We start from the raw sequence: 20,343 nt of genomic DNA, 5'->3' as shown, positions 1-20,343 counted from the left end.
GTTCAAGTCCTGGCTCTTCTCCGCACCAGTGTTTGACTTTGGGCCTAGTGAGTCTCCTGAAGGCTCCGTCTCCACATCTCTGAGTCAGGGTTAAATCTCCTTCATTGGCTTTGGGCCAATGTCTCTCACACAGGATGTGACATTTAACAGCTACTGTAACAGCTACTGCTACTGCTGCTGCTGTTGGAGATCCGACATAGCCCATTCTGTTGAGCAGTGTCCTGCTGCTTGCTTTGTTCTGTTAAAATAACTTCATTTTCAGGCTTGTGGGGCCCGTTCAGACTGAGTCACGTGCTTGCTCATAAGGGCACAACATATGCTAAACGAAGGAGAATGTCCCACAAGCCAGGACTGGGATGCTCTGTTGAGGTCGGGCGTTTTGCAGTAGGTGTACCTGTTCGTCTAAGTTCTGGTTGGCCATAGCTGTTGCCAGGCTGATTCTGTTTTAAGCAGAATCAGAAAGTCAATATGAACTGGTTATACTAGACTGCCTTCTTTAGAAAAACAAAATTCTCTGTCCTGTCTGTCCTGATTCATCTTCATTTTGCTACTTCAAAACCACATAGTTGTGGTATGAATATGTAACTTTGTGTTAAATTTAATAAAAATGTTATGAAAGCGGAGTGTTCATTTATAGATGATTCTCAGATATTGTCTAAGAATAAAGGAGGGAGTCTGTGCCTCAAAGGAGAACTGCATATTGATGAAATCATTTTCTGCTGTGGGATTGGTGCTCCCTACAAATCGGCAATTTTGGCCTTGGTTTAATTTTGACAAATCTTTAAAGGATATTTAATTAAGTGATATTTTGTGGGCTTGAGATGGATCGGGCTGTGGAACAACAGACAATCTCCTAGTAATCCTGCCCAGTGCAGACCTTGCTTCAGCCGGGGTGGTTTCAGAGTGCAGGATGTGGGGGCAGGGGCCACCCGTGGCGAGGCGAGGGGCCTTGCCAAGCCCCCTTGCTCAGCCTCCTCCTTCAGCATTCCAGATGAGTCAAGACAAGCTCTGGCACGGGCAAGAGGAAACACCACCTCTGCCAACCTCCTGTGAGACTGCTTCTATTCTGGCCTATTCCATACTCCCTAGATCCACGGAAGATATATTTGAGAAAAGAGGAAAGAAAAGAAAAAGATGCCTTAGCCAACCTTGGGAAAGAGGACAGAAACAGCGAGCATAGCAGTTGCTGGAAGTTTGGTGCTGCAGACGGCGCAATCTGCCACCCCATTTGTTGCGCTCGCATGCCATGCTTCAGTTGGCACCGCGGCTGCCAGGAACCACCCCCTCCTTTTTCCATCTGAAGGCAGGGAAGAGGGATTGTGACAGTGTTAACTCTTGCTGCCCCACAGCCTAGAGTTTCTTCTTCCCCACTTTAGGCTTAACAATCTGCACCGCGTTAGGGCCTACAGAAATATTAGAATCAAAGAATTTTAGAAGCGGAAGGAGCCTGAAGGAATTTTTGGAAAAAGAAAAGCAGCACTTAGTCTTCCTAGATTAGACCACATGTGACAGTGGGTAGAGGTAATTTGAATTTTGAAGAATAATGCTCACTAAGGAAATCTGCTTTTACCTACAGCCAGGAGTCTGGTCTAAATACCCCTGGCAAATCAGCGCTGCCAGGTGGAGGTGGCGCAGGCCTACGCAGCCTGCCGGGTTAGACCAAGACAAGCCAGTCCAGGTAGGCGGAGGTGCAGCAGCAAGGCCTGGGGAGACGACGGCCAGCCGGCATCCTCAGAGGATGGCAGTGACATGTAGGGGGTAAATTGACTAGTCCTGGTAATGATTTAGGGAGCAGAGTGCAACTATTTATTACATTTCTTAAGAAATCATTCAAAATCACTCATAACATCTTCTCTGTCTTGTTCAATGTGCTTTTGTGGCAGTGGGAGAACAGTGTAATCCAGGGATCATGTTGAAGTTCAAACATTGTTAACATAACTGCTGTCAAGTGTATGAGGGAGGTTGCTCTCTGGATTGTAAAAGAGATCGCAAATAGCTTTGTTCAGATTAAAGATGTGGAATTTATCATTTTTAGTGAATTAGCTAATTTGTGTATATTACTATAAATGCTTAGAACAGTGCCTGGAACATCATAAGTACTGTGTTATTGTGTTAGTTGCTGCTACTACTACTGCTGCTGCTATTATTATGATGATGATGATTTTCCAGAAGTGGAACTTGTGTCATAGTGTATTTAATCAGAAAACATGTATCAAAGCTGACATGAAAATTTTGCTCAGAGTCCTCAGCTTAAAAATATAAAATGGAATTTTCCTTTAAGGAGCTTAATACTTGGAAATACCCCTGTCCTGACTGTAAGGCCGCTTTTCTGCTTTTCTACTGGGTCTGGCCAGGGTGGAAGAGAAGCTACCAAGTCAGTGCTCTCCTTTCAGAGCCCAGGGAAGGGCCTTTGCTATATAACCTCTGGTTTTATGTGAAGCGGGATTTGAATATTATAATCAAATTGTGTGTGCTAGTTTTAGATTTCAGGCCCACAGGATTCAGCTTCTTTAGGGAACAATCAGATGATCAAAGAATGAGAAGATGACCCCAGGCCCACGAAGGAGATTGTTCCAGATACTCTCAGGACTCCTCTTCCCCTGCCAGCTCACTCTCCTCCCTGCAGACATAGGCTCATTTCCCTAGGTTAAACTCAGACCCCTTTGTGATAACCCTGCTGTTCCCTCCACTGAGCACTGAGCATCCTCTTTAAACCCTTCTAAGACTGTTGGGTCTGTCCACAGAGTTGAATGTTATTCATTAGTCAGCATTTTATTGATAATACACAAAAAGTTCAAACAATTTTTTTTAATTTATTTTTATTTCAGCATATTATGGGGGTACAGATTTTAAGGTTTCAATAAATGCCCTTTCCCTCCTCCCCCCACAAGTCTGAGTTTCCAGCATGACCCTCCCCCAGATGGTGCACATCTCACTCATTATGTATGTATATACCCGCCCCCTCCCCCTCCCCCTCCCACCTGGCCAATACCCTATTACTGTAGTACCTATGTGTCCATTTAGATGCTGCTCAGTTAATACCAGTTTGCTGGTGAGTACTCCATGGTATACATATACCACATTTTATTAATCCATTCTTGGATTGATGGGCACTTGGGCTGTTTCCACAGCCTTGCAATTATGAATTGTGCTGCTATAAACATTCAAGTGCAGGTGTCTTTTTTTAGAATGTCATTGGATCTTTTGGGTAGATGCCCAGTAATGGGATTGCTGGATCAAATGGTAGATTCACTTGTATCACTTTAAGATATCTCCATATTGCTTTCCACAGAGGTTGAACTAGTTTGCAGTCCCACCAGCAGTGTAGGAGTGTTCCTCTCTCTCCGCATCCACGCCAGCACAAACAATTTTTGTTTTGCCTGTTTTATCTCATGAAATCTCACAGTTTATCTCACAGATAGTTTTCTATCTCACAGATAGTTTCCCCATTTTGCCCATGAGTTAATGGAGGCACAGAGAGGTAAGTACAGTGACCTGTGTGAGCCCAGCCCACCTGGCTCTGGAGCTGGAATTCACAACCCCCTTCAGTGTCTAGCTTCTTGCTTAGCTGTTTTAGTCTTTGCTTTCCCCGCACATATGTTAGCCTTGTCTTCTCGAATAGATTATACAGCTTCAGAGCACCATATCTAATGCTTGTTTATGAGTGTGTGCTCCCAGCCCCCCAGCGTTGAGAAATTATCAGCGGCCAACGTTCCATTTCTCCAGGTGGAGGCAGGAGCAGGTTCTCCTAATTGGATGGCTGCTATGATTGGTTGACTGCTGTGAGTTGAAATGCTTCCAAAAATGAACTCTCTCCTGGAAGGGCTCCAGTTTTTGCCATGGTGTTGGGCTCCATCCTTTCTTAATGTTTGGCAAATGGTTCCCAGCTGCGTAAGTGGCAGCCTGTCTTCTCTGCCAGTGAGTGTCAGTGCAGACTTTTTTTTTTTTTTTTTTTCAAGGACAAGCAGGAACCAGTTGGTGTTGGCAGAGGTCCTAGGGCAAATCCACAAGCTGCCCTTCGTCCCTGATCCTCTGCTGTCCTTTGCACCGCCCGATACCCTGTTCAGGTGGCCCCCAGGGGCCCACCTGGACATGCACTCTTTGATGAAAGTGGGCCCAGCCCTCTGCCCTTTGTCCCCCTTCCTTGAGGCTGCTGCTAACTATTAATCTGATAAACAAAGGCAGGTTTATGGTAATCCCTCTGGGTACATATTTGCATTTTAAAAGGAGATAATTCTTTAACTGTTCTGCTAGAAGGCAGGAGATAAACTAAGAGACACCTGTATGGGAAGCAGGATTTGGTGTAGAAAGGACTCCAGAGTGCAAGTAATCCCAGATTCAAATCCGGACTCTACCCCTCACCAGCCATGTGACCTGGCCAGTTTCTCCAAGCCCCAGTTTCTTGTCTGTAAAATGGCACAGTGTCACAGTAAATATTAGCACTCAGGGCAGTTATAGCCCCTCAGTGAGTAGTCCTTTGAAGTCGCCTCTCCCCAGGGGACTTCCTTCACCACCCACGGGGAGGCTAATCTTGATTTATGTGTCCGTGCGTTGCTGTCAAACTAAAAACATAATGATTTTTGTATCTTCTTTAATTTTAACAAGTTCTCAGCTTGGGATTTTTTAAAGGCATTTTAAAATTGTGAAATATAGCTGTATACAGAGAAGTATATAAAATATATATGCACAACTTAGCAAATAATTATGAAAGTGTTGGGCATGATGGCTCACACCTGTGCTCCTAGCACTCTGGGAGGCCCAGGCGGAAGGATCACTTGAGCTCAGGAGTAGGAGACTAGCCTGAGCAAGAGCTAAAAATAGAAAAATAGAAAAATTAACTGGGCATCGCAGTTTATGCCTGTAATCCCAGCTACTTGGGAGGCTGAAGCAGAAGGATTGCTTGAGCCCAGGAGTTTGAGGTTCCTGTGAGCTGTAATGACACCTCTGCACTCTACCAGGGACAACAGAGCCAGACTCTTTCTCAAAAAGAAAAAAAAAGTGTCACTTATGTAACCAACACCCTGTTCAAGAATTGGCAGGCCCTGTTTTAAAGTGGTGTCTGTATGTAACGCAGTGGTTCTCAACTGGGGGCGATTTTGCTTCCAGGAGACATTTAGACATTTTCGGTTGTCACATCTGGAGAGGTGCTACTGGCATCAGTAGGTAGAGGCCAGGGATGCTGCTAAACACCCTACAGTGCACAGGACAGCACTCCACAACAAAGAATTATCTGGCCCAAAGTGTCAATAGTGCCAAAATTATGAAACCTTCTGCAACTCAATCCACTATTTGGAAAACACCTGATTTTCAGAAACACAATGAATGCTTGAGCAGGAGATGAATTTTTAGGAAAAGATGCGGACACTCAGGAAACCTGTTGTTGTCAAAACTTAGCTTTACATGACATATTTTTAATAATGCTATCCCACTCTACTAATTGTTCTCAGAAGAGAAAAAGAGAAAAAAGCCAGCCAGAATTTCAGATGAGGGATCTGAAATTAATAGACCTAGCTGATGGCATCAATCAGTCTCTATGCTTTCATTGCCGCCAAGTGCTTTTAATCTCTGTCAATTTGCACCAATCTCGGGAACCAAATACTGTATGAGGGAGAAGCCAGACGCCTTCCATCTTACCATTAATTAAATGGCAAATAAATTAAATGCTCTACTCTTTCCAACAACTCGTTCCAGCCCCTTTGCACTTGTAACTCTTTGTCTTTCATTTATTGCAGGATTTAGTCATTCGTATTGTTTTTATTCTTGGCAACCTGACAGCGAAGAATAACCAGGCTCGGGAGCAGTTTTCCAAAGAGAAAGGGAGCATCCAAACTCTGCTGTCCTTGTTCCACACGTTCCACCAAGCCGATCTGCACTCTCAGAAGCAAGCCTGCGAAGGAGCGGAGCCGCCCCGGGCGCAGAGGCCGCCGTCAGAGGCGGAGGACCTGCTCATCAAGCTGACCCGCCTGCTGGCCAACATGGCCATTCACCCCGGCGTCGGCCAGGCCTTGGCTGCCAGCCGGCCAGCAGTGGGCCTGCTCCTGACCACGCTGGGTGAGAACCGGGGCTGCTGGCTGCAGCCAGGGCTTCCGCGCCTCCCAGACAGTTCTGTGGTTGGGGTGCGGTGAGGATTTCATTAGTACAAGTGGTTCACTTGGAACAGTTTTCCTAGCTGTGTGAAGGAAACACAGCTAGGTTCTGTTCAGAACCGCCTTAAAAGTAATCCAGATTAAAGAGAGAGAGAGAGAGAGAAAGAAAGAAAAAGAAAACATAGTAATATAGATTATTACTAAAACCCACTTTAAAGGGGCAAATACTATGGTTTGTGAATTATATTGCAATTTTAAAAAATTACACTGATCAAATGAACAAAAATTGGCTACACTAGCCATAAAGAGTTTAAGCAAAGAGTTTAAGATCCCAAATTTGTCCTGGGGCAATCCATATGATTAGAGTTAATTTCTTTTTTTTCCTTCAGGTTCTCATATTATCTGTAATTACAGACCCCAGTCATTCAGTTCTTATCTTTCCCCTTGTATTAGTCTACTTGGGCTGCCATAACAGAATACACAGACTGGGCAACTTAAACAATGGAAATGTATTTCTGACACTTCTGGAGGCTGGGAAGTTGAAGATCAAGGTGCCAGCCAACTCAGTTCCTGGTGAGGGTCTTCTTCCTGGCTTGCAGACAGCCAGCTGCTCCCTGTGTGCTCACGTGGCCTTTCCTTGGTGCAAGCACTTGGGGGAGGTGGACAGTCTCTCTCTCTCTTCCTCTTCTTATAAGGTCCCCAGTCCTGTAGGATTAGGACCCTACCCTTGTGAGCTCATTTAACTCTATGCCTCTTAGAAGCCCTACCTTCACATGTAATCATACTGGGAGTAGGGCTTCAACACAGGGATTTTAGTCGGACAGCATGCGGTTCACAGCACCTTTTTCTACTTCTCAGACCTGTCGTTTCTCACAGGCACCTCTGCCTACTGGTGTGTAGGGAATTAACTGCAATCCAGGGCAATCAATTTAGTCCTACTAATCAGACTTGTAAAGATCTTGTTGTGAAAGGAAATTTAATGCCTGACAAAAACGATGTTTTAGGGTAATCTGTGAAGCCCCCCACCCACCCGTTTTAGTCAATTTAAGAACCATCCATTGAGTCCTTCCAGCATAATCAGCCCTATGCTATATGTTACAAGTTTGTTTTAGTCTGCTCAGACTGCCATAACAAAATGCCATAAATTTGGTGGCTTAAACAACAGAAATGTATTTTCTTACAGTTCTGGAGACCAGAAGTCCAAGGTCAAGTTGCCAGCGGGGTCAGTATCTGGAAAGGGTTTTCTCGGGGGTAGGGCGTTAATGTGGATTCTGGGGAGACACAGACATTCAGTTTATAACAAGATTCCAGAAATAGAGGCAGGTAGCTGTTTCACTGGGGAGCGATGTCAGGTGCACAGACAAGACCCACACAGCTATGACAAGTGCCAGAAGCAAGGTGCACATGGGCCTGAGGGCCTGAGGGGCAGAGCAGCCGAGCCAGCTGTGTGTGTAAGTGACAATGCTTTTCTTTATCATGGAGCTTTGTAGTAGAAAGGGGTGTTTTTGTATTTATCGCATCACAACAGTGGGAGGGGAAGTTATTATTATTTTCAGCATTTTACAGATAAGGAAACAGGCTCAGTGAGATAGATTAACTTTCCTAGGTCCCTAAGTTAGTAAGTGGCAGTTGCTGAGTCCAAAACCTCACTTGTTGTTGCCTGTCTCTAAAAATGATTCTTAAATTCTGACCAAGATCTGCCCCAGTGACTTATCACTTCCATGTCATAACTCAAAAGTCAACAAATTTAGTCTTGAACTCCTGTCCAAGCTGCTGACTGCACATTAAACCACGTGGGAGAACATGCATCCAGCTAATACAGAAATTCAGTTTCTGGCTGGGCGCGGTGGCTCATGCACGCCTGTAATCCTAGCACTGTGGGAGGCGAAGGTGGGAGGATCGCTTGAGCTCAGGAGTTCAAAACCAGCCTGAGCAACATAGTGAGACCCATCTCTACAAAAAATAGAAAAATTAGCTGGATGTGGTGGCTGCCGCCTGTAGTCCCATCTACTCAGGAGACTGAGGCAGGAGGATCCCTTGAGCCCGGGAATTCGAGGTTGCAGTGAGCTATGATCATGCCACTGCGCTCATGCCTGGGCAACAAAGCAAGACCCTGTCTCTAAAAAAGGAAGGAAAGAAAGAAAATCAGTTTCTGTAACAACGTCAAAAATTTCAGCATTTGAATTGTAACATTTCTCTGTCTGCTGAGGCTCCTTCCCCTTATGGGGGCCAGGTAATGACTGCTTCACATCAGCTGTGGGACTCATTCAAATACCCAGAAACTGACCCTGTAAAATGCCGTTAAAGTCTTGAAATATGCCTTTTAACTCTTCCCCTGCCCCAGGTGAGTCTTCTGCCCTTTAAATGTTGAGACCCAGTGCTCCAGGGAACCGTGAGCCTCTGCGGCTCCTGAGGAAGTAGAGAAGCCTAAGGAAGTAGAGAAGCCCAGTGGGTGAGCGCTCATCTAGTGCAGGCTCCACCACCTTACCTGACTGCAGCTACCTGGGAAGGGCCTGAGGCCCAGACCTCAAACTCCTGGGTTGGGGCTACATGATTGTGAACAGCCGAGTGAAGGAGTTTATGCATGATTCGTTTTCCCACCATTATTAATATTCAAGTATAAAGTGGAAAAATTCATGGTTTTATATATATTTTATCACCCTAGAAATTACATTTCTACCTATAAACTAAGGTAGAATAAATAACTTGCTTTTGACTCTAAAGAAGGTGATGCTTTGGGGCAGGAGAAAGAGGCTGGGAAGCAGATTTGACCCAAGACGAGGGTGAAGCCAGGGCTAGCGCGGGGCCCTAGGCCCGTCTGCTCCGTGCCTCCCTCACCAGGTGTTCTGCCTTCAGCATGTGGGGGATTCCCAGGTGAGTCTCCCCAGTGTGCCCCCAGAGGTCACTGGAACTCAGGAATAGCCTGCTTTTCTTTTTTCGCTCTTAGGTGACCAGTGAAACTAATCAGGTGGTTCTCAAATGTCCTTGCACATAAGACCCACGAGAGGAGCTTGTTAAAAGCACAGATTCTTGGTCCTACCCTCAGAGGCTGTGATTGGTCCAGTTAGGTGCAGGGCCCAGGGATCTGCATTTAAAAATGCTCCCTGGCTGGTCCTGATGCAGGTGGTGGAGGGCCTCCCTTTGAGAAATGCCTCAGTCTCTGCAGACTTAGAGCTCAGCACTATATGAGGTTGAGCAAAAGTGAAGAAACCTAGCTCTCCAGTGATTGATCAAAGCCTCTAGCCTACCATCCCTTGGGCAGCTTGTGCAAGCAGGTGATCCCTTGTCTGTTCCATCTCCAGAAAGATTTTATCTTCAAAAGCTTATAGGAGGGCAAAAGTCACCCTTGACAGAGGGTCACCCACCTCCACCTTCTCCTTAACATAGCCCAACTGCTGGGGGAATTTCTGAGCCCTCCCAAACCCTCTCACACTGATCTCTGTTGATTTCCCACGTGCTTTATCTGCATCAGTGTGAACCAATGATCAGATTCCAGGAGAAGGCTGCTGCCCCTCTGACCGGCCAAGCAGTTTTGAGCAGCCCAAGAGCAGAAGCAGGCTGTGACTGTGAACCTTGAAAGGCCCACCCACTGGTCTGCTTGTGCCCACTGAGGTCTAAGCAGCTGCCACCCCGTTTATCCTCAGAGCTGAGCACTCCTACCAGCCTGATGGCTCTCACTGCACGGCACTGTCCCCCAGTCACATGGGAAAGGCGTCCTTTGGGGTCATTTTTTCCCACCTCCCTCATCCCTGTATCCTTCACAGAGGAGTTGCCTGTACCCCAGGACTTGCCTAGAGAAGACAGTCTCATTGCAGAGGGTCTTTTAAAAATCAAAAATGTTTCTGGTAAGAACCAGCAGCCCTCTCAGTAAGCCCCTAGTCTCAGAGATTTGCTGACTTAGTGGCAAGCTCCAAATTCCAGCTTATCTTATATCCACAAGTCAGTTATGGAGGGTGGTGTGGTTTTCTCATGCTTTGCGCAGGCAGATTTATTGCCCCAACCAGCTCTAATGCTCTGATGGGAACTCAGTAATGCTGAGTCCTGGGCCTGAGCAGGGTGCTATGGAAAGAGTAGGACAGTAGGGTCAGGCAGACCTGGATCCAGATGTCTGCTCTGTGAAGCCAGGCAAAGTATTTAACTTCTGTAAGCCTTGGTGTTTTCATCTGACCCCCTTAAATCCATCTGTTGAAATCCTAACCTTCAATGTGATGATGGCATTTGGAGATGGAGCCTTTGGGAGATAATTAGGCTCAGATGAGGTCATGCTATGGGGCCCTCAAGACAGGATCAGCGCCCTTAGAAGAAGAGACACCAGACTTCTCTGTCTCTCTGCCATGTGGACCCAGGGAGAGGTCAGCCGTCCACGAGCAGGAAGAGACCCTGACCAGAACCTGAGCGTGCTGGCATGCCGACCTGGGACGTCCAGCCTCCGCAGCTGTGAGAAAATAAATTTCTGTTGGTTCAAGCTACCCAGTTTATGGTATTTTGTTGTGGCAGCCCTAGGTGACTGAGACAGATACACCTTTTGAGAATTATTGTGGGTTTAAATGCTTATAAGTGCACTTAAAGCATTATTAGCAATTAACTTTCATGGGGTTAAATGCATGTAAAGCGCTTGGCATGCTGTTCATGATAGGTGCTTAGCAGCTGTGAGCACCCATCCTCTTGCCCCAGATGCCACTCCTGCTGCCCAAATATGGGGACCTATCAGAGCTACTATGCATTTTCCGGGCAAGCTATTGAACTTTTCTACAAAGACGAGAGAAAAAACAGATCCCCAAATACTGCCCCAGTCTGGGGTGGAGGGAAGCAGTGCTGTGGGGCTCTCCTTGCTCAAGGGTTAGATGTTCACCTAGTGACTTCCCACGAGCTTTCATTCCCAATGGCCCGTCTATTGTTTTAACAAACATTTACTTAGCACCCACTAGGCACTCTTTTAAACCCTTAATGAATATTAACTCGTTTAAACTTTGTAACAACAACTCTATAATGTAGGTGCAGTTATCACCCCTACTTGATAGTCAAGGATCCTGAGACCCAGGGAGGTTAAAGGTCAAGGTCACATGGCCAATGAGTAGAAGCACCAGGATTCTGCTCCAGAGTCATGGCCAAAGAAAAGGGGGATACTTTTGGGGGTCCCATGTTCCTTCTTTTATCTTGCCTCCCTCAAAAATAATTGGGATTTTTTCATAGATTCCCTAGAAAACTGAGGCCACTAGGATATTATCTTGCTGTAGAATCCATACCAAAGTCCAAGATAATCCAGTTCCTATTCCCTTCCTGTGTATTTACACTAAAAAACAGGCAGTTAGGGCCTCATTTACTCTTACTCTCTCCAAGCAGTTGCTGAGTGTCTGCCACACACTGGCCCTGCGCTGGCTGGTGTGGGTAGACGGCCCATTGGCTCAAGGGCCAGTGTGTGTCTGCAGCTGAACAAATGACTGAGTCTCCCTTTGAACGTAGTAAGTCATAAAAAGACTCTTCCCTTTAATGAAAAGGAAAAGAAGGCCAAAAGATATGATAATTAAGTCAGAGAATTTAAGAGCTGGCACCACCCCGTCACTCAGCTCATAGCCCCCCTGCTTGTTCCCGGAGAACCTTTGGTTTCACACAAGAGGTGACAGGCACTTCCTGTCCTGTAAAACACAGCGGGCACGGCATGGGCAAAGGTGTGCCCAGGTGCTGGGGGCCCCTCTGCCAGGCATCCCGAGGGGGCGCTGGCCAGGTGGAGGTGGCAGTCGCAATCCGGCACTGGGCAGACAAGTGCAGGGTGTGAGGCGAGTGGCAGAGGCTATTCAAGTTGCTGTGGCTAGTTCAGTATCACCAGTCTCGTGACTCTTCCTCTGATCCCCAGACCCCTATATCCAACTGCCTACCGCTCCTCTCCTGTGGGTGCTTCATAAGCACCTCAGATCGAAAGCTGAACTCACGACCTTCCCGAGTCCCTCTTCCTTAATTCAGGGAATGTGGTCAACATCCACCCAGCTATGTGAGCCAGAAACCCAGGGCCCATCCGGGTGGCTCCTCTCCCTCACACCTCTGCCCAGGACAGTCTGTCCACTGCGCTCCACCGCCACCCAGCCATGCATAAACTCTGTTGCTGCTTCTGGAATACTCCCGGCTGCATGCCTGCCTCTGCTCTTCTCTGCACTGCCACCAGAGCATCAGGGACGAGTCTGGAGACAGGGTCGGCAGGGACAGAATCACTAAGGGTCTGATGTGCTAAGCTAACGGGTTCATTCACTCATTTGTTCATTCATTCTTGCATTCAGCACCTAGTTATTGAGCACCCTCTATGTGCCAGACGCTGTCCTAGGTGCTGGGAGCACAGCCAGGAATAAAACAGACAAATCCCTGGTCCTCATGGAGCTAATGTCTTCCCATAGAACATCAGGTGGTCGCTTGTACTCTGAGGAAAATTAAAGCAGAGGAAGGGAAAAGAGAGTCACCGATGCTGTTGTATAGAGGGTGGTACTGCGGGCTGGTTAAGGAACGTGTGTCCAGCAAGGTGGCATCTAAGCCGCAGCTTGAAGGACATGAGGAGAGAGCCAAACGGGTCACTGGGGTCACTGGAAGAAGAGTGCATTCCAGGCCGAGGGACTCACAGCGCAAAGGTTCTCCAGCAGGGTCATGCTGATGTGCTCACAAAGCCAGGAGGCTGGTGCAGTGTCTCACTCCTGTAATCCCAGCAGCTTGGGAGGCTGGGCTGAGAGGATCGCTTGAGCCCAGGGGTTTGAGGCTGCAGTGAGCCAAGATCGCGCCACTGTACTCCAGCCTGGGCGACAGAGCAAGACCCTGTTCCCCACTCTCCCCCTGCCCCCCAAAAGCCAGCAACAGGCATTGGCACTATGATAGGAGGCCAGAGTAGCAGGTGAGGCCAGCAAGGGAAGGCCTGGGGCGGCCCAGGTGGGGGCTCTGGGCCAAGCGAGGCGGAGCCATTGGTGGGTTGGGAGCTGAGTGCCATGACCTGACTAGCTTTTAAAGCATCATCATGTTGAGAATAGACTTCGGGAGGCAAAAGGAGAAGAAGAGAAGTCAGTGGGGTAAGAGGCGGGCTGGGGTGGTAGTGGAGGAGGTGAGGGGATCAAAGTCTGAGTGTTTGGAAGGCAGGTCGATAGTCACAGATGGATCGTCCTGCCAGGAGGTGGAGGTGTGGGAACAGAGTGCAGACGCTGCTAGTGGCACCCCTGGGAGAGCCTGAGGACTGGGCAAACTGGAGGGATTAGAGACTGCTGCACTCACTGGGGTATTGGCCCCTCTGCTTTACTTCCCACACAGATCAGCCTGACTTTTCCAGACCTCCAGGCAGCAGGGATTGACCTTGGAGTGTCCTCCCACCCTGGCCAGAGCGGTCCCTTGCACTGGGTACACTTCCCTGCAGGAAGAGTCGAGGGGGATAAAGTGGCCAAAGGAGCCTCCAGCGCCTTTGCACAGGCCTTGCCTGGGACAGCGGCCCGTCCCTGGCGGTGCTGTTGCTGCAGTTATTATGTCATTGGTTCTACACCTGCAAGGAGTCTTTGATTCCCTTATCTGCACTTTGTTTCAGAATACAAGTCGCTTGATGATTGTGAGGAGCTGGTGATCAATACTACAGCCACAATCAACAATTTATCTTACTACCAAGTGAAGAATTCTGTAATTCGAGACAAAAAACTGTATATTGCTGAATGTAAGTTTCAGAGTTGGGTTTGGATAAATGCATGCTCATTTAAGGTTTTAATTTTACTAAGTACAGAACTGGAGGCATTAATATATTCTGACTTCTGGTACAAATATCTTAGGTCTGATTTTAAGAAATTAGAACATGGGGTAATTAGACCATGGAAAAATTAGTTTCTTAGTTCTTGTTCAAGTCCCTTACAGTTTGTATTTTATTATTGTTTTTAATTTTTAAATCACCAGTATTTAGTATGATATTGGTTTCCATTAGGCTTAAATTAAAGCTTAAATTTACTAGTTTTATTTCTTTGGTGGTCACCAGTGCTCTTAAAGCTGCTTGTGAGTAACAACATGGATGGAGTCCTGGAGGCTGTGCGCGTCTTTGGAAATCTCTCCCAGGACCGTGACATCTGTGATTTCATTGTGCAGAACAATGGTGAGTTAATGACACTTAAATTCATAAATGTGCATTTCTTGGCAGCAAGCACATAAGTGCCTTTGGAGCTTGGGTCATTACAACATTACATTTATTTCTGCTTTGAGATATGCAGACTTTTATGTTGCATTCTGTACATAAGGCTCCTGGCTCAGGGTGCCAAGATGGACCTTGGCAGTGTTCCCCTGTCCCTTGTGAATGGCCTCTGCAGAGATGGCGTGTATGTGTGTGTGTGTGTTTGTGTTTTTAATGGAAACATATAATCTGCACTTATCATTCCCATGGACTCAAGAGACATTCTCTTTCATGTACTAGAATGTCCATTACATTTTGCTTGTAATAGCAAAAAGTGAAAACAGTCTAAATTTCCATCAACAGGCAAGTGGATAAATACATTATGGAATATTCATGCAACCAAATGGTCTACAGCATTTAAAATAAATGAACTAGACATCTACATATCCACATGGGTCAACCTCAAACACAGTAACATAGGTGCAAAAAAGCTAGCAATAGGAGAATATATACAGAAGAATGCCACGAATATGAGTTTTAAAATATGCAAAGCTATCTTGAATATTGCTTATGCATATGTATTCATGTAGTAATGGTACAAAGTATAAATAGTATTTAGAAATGATAAACTCCACACTTAAGATAGAGTTTACCTTTGGAGGAAAAGGGATGTCTAAAAACATAAAATTGGATCTGTAATGTTTTTATTTTGTATTTTAATAGGTAAATAAGAATTGTATATATTTACTGGGTTTAGCATATTGTTTCCTTAATCTGGGTGGCAGGTACCCAAGTGTTTATATTAATTGTACTCTTTGTCTCAAATATTTCATGTAAGAATAATAATTTTTAAAACTTAATTATCCATGCTCATGATAGAAAATTCAGATAATGCAGATATTTAATATAAAAAGCAGCAACAGCCAACTGTCACTCATTATCTCAGTCCCCCAGAGACAGCTGTTAAGAGTGTAACACGTACACCAAAATGTTAAGAGTACATATGTATGTGACGTAGCCTTTGACAAGCTCACTTCCCAACCCAGTCAGTGGGGCCGAGGCCAGAACAGGGCGGCCCGCTCTGGTGCGCAGTACAGGGGTGGGGGGTGGGGAGGCAGAGCGCACTCCTTGTCCATTCTCCTCCAGCCCTTTGCTCAGCCCCTGCTGTGGGATGGGAAAACAGGACAAAGAGTTCCCAGCTCCATTTCCCAGGAGCAAGAGAAAAGGATTCCCCTGAGGCAGGAGCCTGTCTTGCCCTGAGACAGGAGGCATCCCTACATTGGAAGCCCTGCCTTGGCACAGGTTGGTTTCCAGCACTCTGAGTCTTAAATGTGGCCCTGGGAGACTTCAAGGACCATCTCACCAGGAGCCAACTCCCCTTTCCCAGGCTGTGTATTTAAAGAGAGTTGTTGCTGGAGGTTCAGAAAGGCCCTTGAGAACAACCAGCAGTTCGAGATGAATGTCACCTGTGTTCCCTCCTTTCCACCAGCAGGGAGTCTATCTCCACCCCGGAGAGGGAGCTGCTGCCTGGGTCAGGTGTAGCAGCATCTGGGAAGCAGGGGAGCAGCCTCTGGGAGTGCTGGGCGTAGGGGAACCCACCACTGGGCGATGGATAGAGCCCTAGGAAGAATAAGTTAAGCCCCTTAGTAGAGGTTCCAGTTTTGCAAGCCACGCCACATTTCCCCGGTGCCATTAATAGAACAAGAGACAGCTGCAAACCCTGAGCTTTCACTGGTCTGCATTTGTTCTCTGCCTTCCCAGTACACAAGTTCATGATTGCATTGCTGGATGCTAAGCATCAGGATATTTGCTTTTCTGCCTGTGGTGTTCTCCTAAACCTCACTGTGGATAAAGACAAGCGTGTCATCCTAAAAGAAGGAGGTGGCATTAAAAAGTAAGTTTTAAGGCATGGAGTCCTGACTCACTCAGGATGCTTTCTCGGAATCTTGGGCCACCTTGTCAATCATCTGGAGCAAAGGTATTTCAACATTTGGAAGCCCCAAGCTGGGGCAAAAGAGGGGATTTACGTTCCACTGGGCACTTAAAGTAATTCAGAAACAGATTATTGCTACTTTTGTAGCCACTTAAGTTTGTAGATAAAAAACTTTTTAAAATGATCACTGAATTACATATAATGCATATTAAATATCATGCTAAAATATTAAAATTAAAAACATTATGACCTAATAACTTCTCAATTTGACTTTTATTAACTCAGGTTAGTGGATTGTTTGAGAGATTTTGGTCCTACTGACTGGCAGTTGGCCTGCTTGGTTTGCAAAACTTTATGGAACTTCAGTGAAAATATCACTAATGCTTCATCATGTTTTGGAGCTGAAGACACCAACACACTCTTAGTCCTGTTATCATCATTTTTAGGTAAGACTCCTGACTATGATGAGTTTGAGTTTTATCAGAGTGAGATAAGAAATGTCTTTCCATGACCTGTATGGATAAATATGGGTATGATTTTGGGTCGCTATGTTTCTATAAGCAACAAGAATATGTTAAAGATTATTATAATTTGGAACAATCTGGAAGAGGCTGAATGTTATTTACAATAGGGACAGAAGGACTTTTAATTCATTGGATACTGTCATGATTTCTTCTATGGCTTTTTTTTTTTTTGCATTTTCTATAGACTACATAAACATTAAAAATCAGCATAAATATATTTCTGTTGTTTAAAAGTATACACTGTTGTAATTGAGAAAATATGGCTTAAGGCCACTCAGAATTGTTATGCTTTTAAATGAATCTACACATTTTAATTAGCAGGTTTAATGTGGGGGAGGGTTTGTGAAACTATTTGACACTACAATGGGGTTAATATCCTTGAAAGGCATAAAATAACTGATGCAAACCAAAGGAAAAAGAATCACTTCTTGCATTTTAAAAAATTTCTATTTTTAGGATCATTTTTTTCATCCTGGGTTAGATCTAAAAGCAATTATTTGGGTCAGTAAAAGAGTTGAGTGTTTTCAGTAATTCTTTTCCCAAAATGAAGATGTCTCCATCACGTCCTAGCCACTGCACTGGGTCAGTGACGCCGTGTGGAAAGGCTCAGTGTGACTCAGAGCCATGGGTTCAAATCCTCTGGCTCTCACTGGTGGTGTGATTTGGACAAGATAATCTCATAGCCTGTCTTTTCGTCTCTAAAATGGGGAAGGAGTTGTGTGGCCCCAACAGGCATCCTGAGAGCATAATGGGAAGACCCCGAAGGCTTGTAGTCAGACAGTTCTGAGTTCTCACCTTATCCCTTACAAGTTTGTTTTCCTTTTTCCTTTTTTGAGACAGAGTCTTTCTCTGTTACCCAGGCTAGAGTGCAGTGGTGTGATCATAGCTCACTGCATCCTCAAATTCCTGTGCTCAAGCGATCCTCCTGCCTCAGCCTCCCAAGTGGCTGGGACTACAGACACCGGCCACCAGGTCTGGCTAATTTTTTAAAATATTTTTTTTGTAGAGACGGGATCTCATTATGTTGCCCAGGCTGGTCTTGTACTCCTGGCCTCAAGCCATCTTCCCACCGGGGCCTCCCAAAGTGCTGGGATTACAGGTGTGAGCCATCAGCCTCCTTATAAGTCTTTAAACCTTGGGCATAACCTCTCTGAAATTGTATTTAATCATCTCCATTATGGGGTAATTAATGTTCACCCTGCAAGGCTGGTAGGATAACAAATGAGCAGATGTGCACAAAGAGCTTAAAACAGTACCTGACACGTAGCAAATCCTCAAAAGATGACTAAAGTGCTTTGTAAACTCTTAAGAGTTGTAATGATATATTATTAAACAGGAACTGAAACTCAGAAGTTATTTGAAAGAAGCAGGTTTCCTAGGTTGACGTGAAATTTGCTTTTTCCAGGTAAATATAATTTTGTGTATGTGTCTTAAAACACAGTAAGAAAAAATAAGCATGATTTTAAATTATCGAGGTTCACAGTCTGCTGGATAAACACTAAGCTTTCTCAGGTTGCAGGGAGCAGAAGTGCACGTTCAGGTTGCCTTAATCTCGTTCCCAGTGGTGGCAGAGTATTGAAATCAGCTATGGAGCTAAACAAGTTAGACACCTTCCTGGCCCCATCCCTAGGAATTCTGATTCAGTAGCTCTGGGGTGAGGCTGAGAATCTGTGTTTTAAGAAGTTCCACAAGTGAGTCTGATATGTAGCCAGGATCGAGAACCTCTGCCCTGGTTAGCGAAGGAGTTTAAGGGGAAGGATGTACCGGGAAGAAGGAAGCCAGGAAATAAGATATGGCCCAAAGCTTCCCAGAGGCCCACTCAAAAGCCAGAGTCCTGGGTCAGCCCCCCTCAGCAGCAGGCATTGGGAACCCCCGCCAGGCTCCCCAGCCTGGAGATCCGGCTCTGCTTTCTCTCTGCTGCTATAGAAAAAGCTCTCTTCTCTCCCTCCTCTTCCCTCTAGGTTCCTGCTTGGTCATAGCTTCGCTAGCTGCACTCTATGTGTGTCCCTCTGGTCTCCTCTGCTGGTGCACTTTTCTGTGTCCCCCATGTAGGGAGAAAATGTGACTGGTTCAGTGAGTCACTCTGCTGTGGTGTAGGGCTTTCCTGTGTAGGCAGCAGCTGCCTCTGGGACAGGCTCTCTGTGGCTTCCTTTGTTACCTACACCTGGGGCAATCGGCCATAAATAACAAGGACGGTGGGGCCAAGAGGCACAAAGATGGGTCAGAAGCAGGTGTGGGATGGTGGCGTCTCAGCAGGGGGCAGTATACGAGGAAGGCACTTGGCTTTAGTGGGCCTATTACAACTGCCCCTAGGTATCTGCGGGAGGATTGGTTCTGGGACTCCCCTCAGAGACCTACATCCGCAGATGCTCAAGTCCCTAATACGAAATGGTGCAGTGTTTGCATAGAACCTAAGCATACTATTCCTGTATACTTTGAATCATCTCTGCATTACTTATAATACCTAATACATTGTATATGCTATATAATAGTTGTTATACTGCATTTTTTAAAATTTATATTTTTATTATTTTTATTTTTTCAAAAGTTTCACTCTGTGGTTGGTTGGGGGAACCCATGGAGGCAGAGGGCCGACTGTGCTCCACTCCCAGCTTTCTGTTATGATCATATTGGGCTTCTACTTGTGCCTCTCCAACCTCCATGCCTTTGCACGTGCCATGTTCCCTGCCTGCCTATCTAAATGCTGCCTGTCCTTGCAGGCCCTTCTTGAAGAGCTCTTGAAGCCCACAGTCGTAGTCTAGTCATAGGAAATCTGAACTTATTATACAGTAATTAATCATGAACTCTAACTTCTCCTGTATTATTGTTTTATCTTATTTCCCCACTCTCACTGGGCTGCAAACGAAAAAGGGTATTGCCTCATCCAAAGATGGTACTTGATAGATGCTTGTGGATTGGTTAACACTAGTGGTACCTTTGTTTTAGTAGTGCTACATCCTTTCAAATGGATGCTCATTCTATTTTCCCAAGATCTCTCTGAGGTCCTTAGCTAGGTGACAGGTAAGGAAAGCAGGCCTAGGAGGGTAAGTGACTTGGCCAAAGTCGTACTGTAGCAAAGCCAGGATTTTCATCAGAAAATAAACATCTAGCCTTGTGTTTTCCTGCTATTCCATTGCACGGTATACCCTACTTACTCCACTCCACCCTGTGGAAGGGGACTGTGGCATGGATGACAACAAACAGTTCGATCAGGGAGCCAGGTCACTGTGCAAACATCACAGATTCTCACTGACCTGACCAAGAGCCCCTGTGAACGTGGGGACGGCCCTGGTGGACTGTGCGGGGGTCTGTGCTGCTTCCTGGCTTTTCTCTCGCCAGTGGGCGCTCAGACCCTTCTGACAGGGTCGTGGCTGTCTGAAGAGCCGCACTGCTGCAAGTGAAATGGACATGTGGGTGAGGCTGTATCTGAATTTCAATTTTTTTAACAAAGATAGCTTAAAAAAAAAACCCAGACCATTTTGAAAACAGGATGAGCTATTAAATCACCAAGGCCCGTGTTGAAGTATGAGCACTGTTTTTTTGAAAAATGGCAAGGCAATTAACATACCATGTTTCCCCGAAAATAAGACAGGGTCTTATATTTATTTTTCCTCAAGAAGACACCCTAGGGCTTATTTTCAGGGGATGTGTTATTTTCCCCTCAAAGCCTCAGCTTGCAGCATGCACAGA

General features: G+C 45.9%; 1 protein-coding gene across 1 annotated transcript in view; it reads left to right on the top strand.

Moving 5' to 3' along the window:
• Nucleotides 1-20,343, top strand: part of ARMC2 (armadillo repeat containing 2) — a 112,696-nt gene that overhangs the window by 83,295 nt on the left and 9,058 nt on the right. The window contains exons 14-18 of the mRNA XM_012753232.3: nucleotides 5,733-6,051; nucleotides 13,633-13,755; nucleotides 14,068-14,181; nucleotides 15,958-16,090; nucleotides 16,415-16,575. Of these exons, the coding sequence (XP_012608686.1) occupies nucleotides 5,733-6,051; nucleotides 13,633-13,755; nucleotides 14,068-14,181; nucleotides 15,958-16,090; nucleotides 16,415-16,575 (850 nt within the window). The remainder of the gene's footprint in view (nucleotides 1-5,732; nucleotides 6,052-13,632; nucleotides 13,756-14,067; nucleotides 14,182-15,957; nucleotides 16,091-16,414; nucleotides 16,576-20,343) is intronic.

Source organism: Microcebus murinus, chromosome 5, assembly GCF_040939455.1.
Source record: "Microcebus murinus isolate Inina chromosome 5, M.murinus_Inina_mat1.0, whole genome shotgun sequence".
In the NCBI taxonomy this organism is placed as follows: Eukaryota; Metazoa; Chordata; class Mammalia; order Primates; family Cheirogaleidae; genus Microcebus; species Microcebus murinus.
This window is presented reverse-complemented; position numbering and strand designations above follow the sequence as displayed.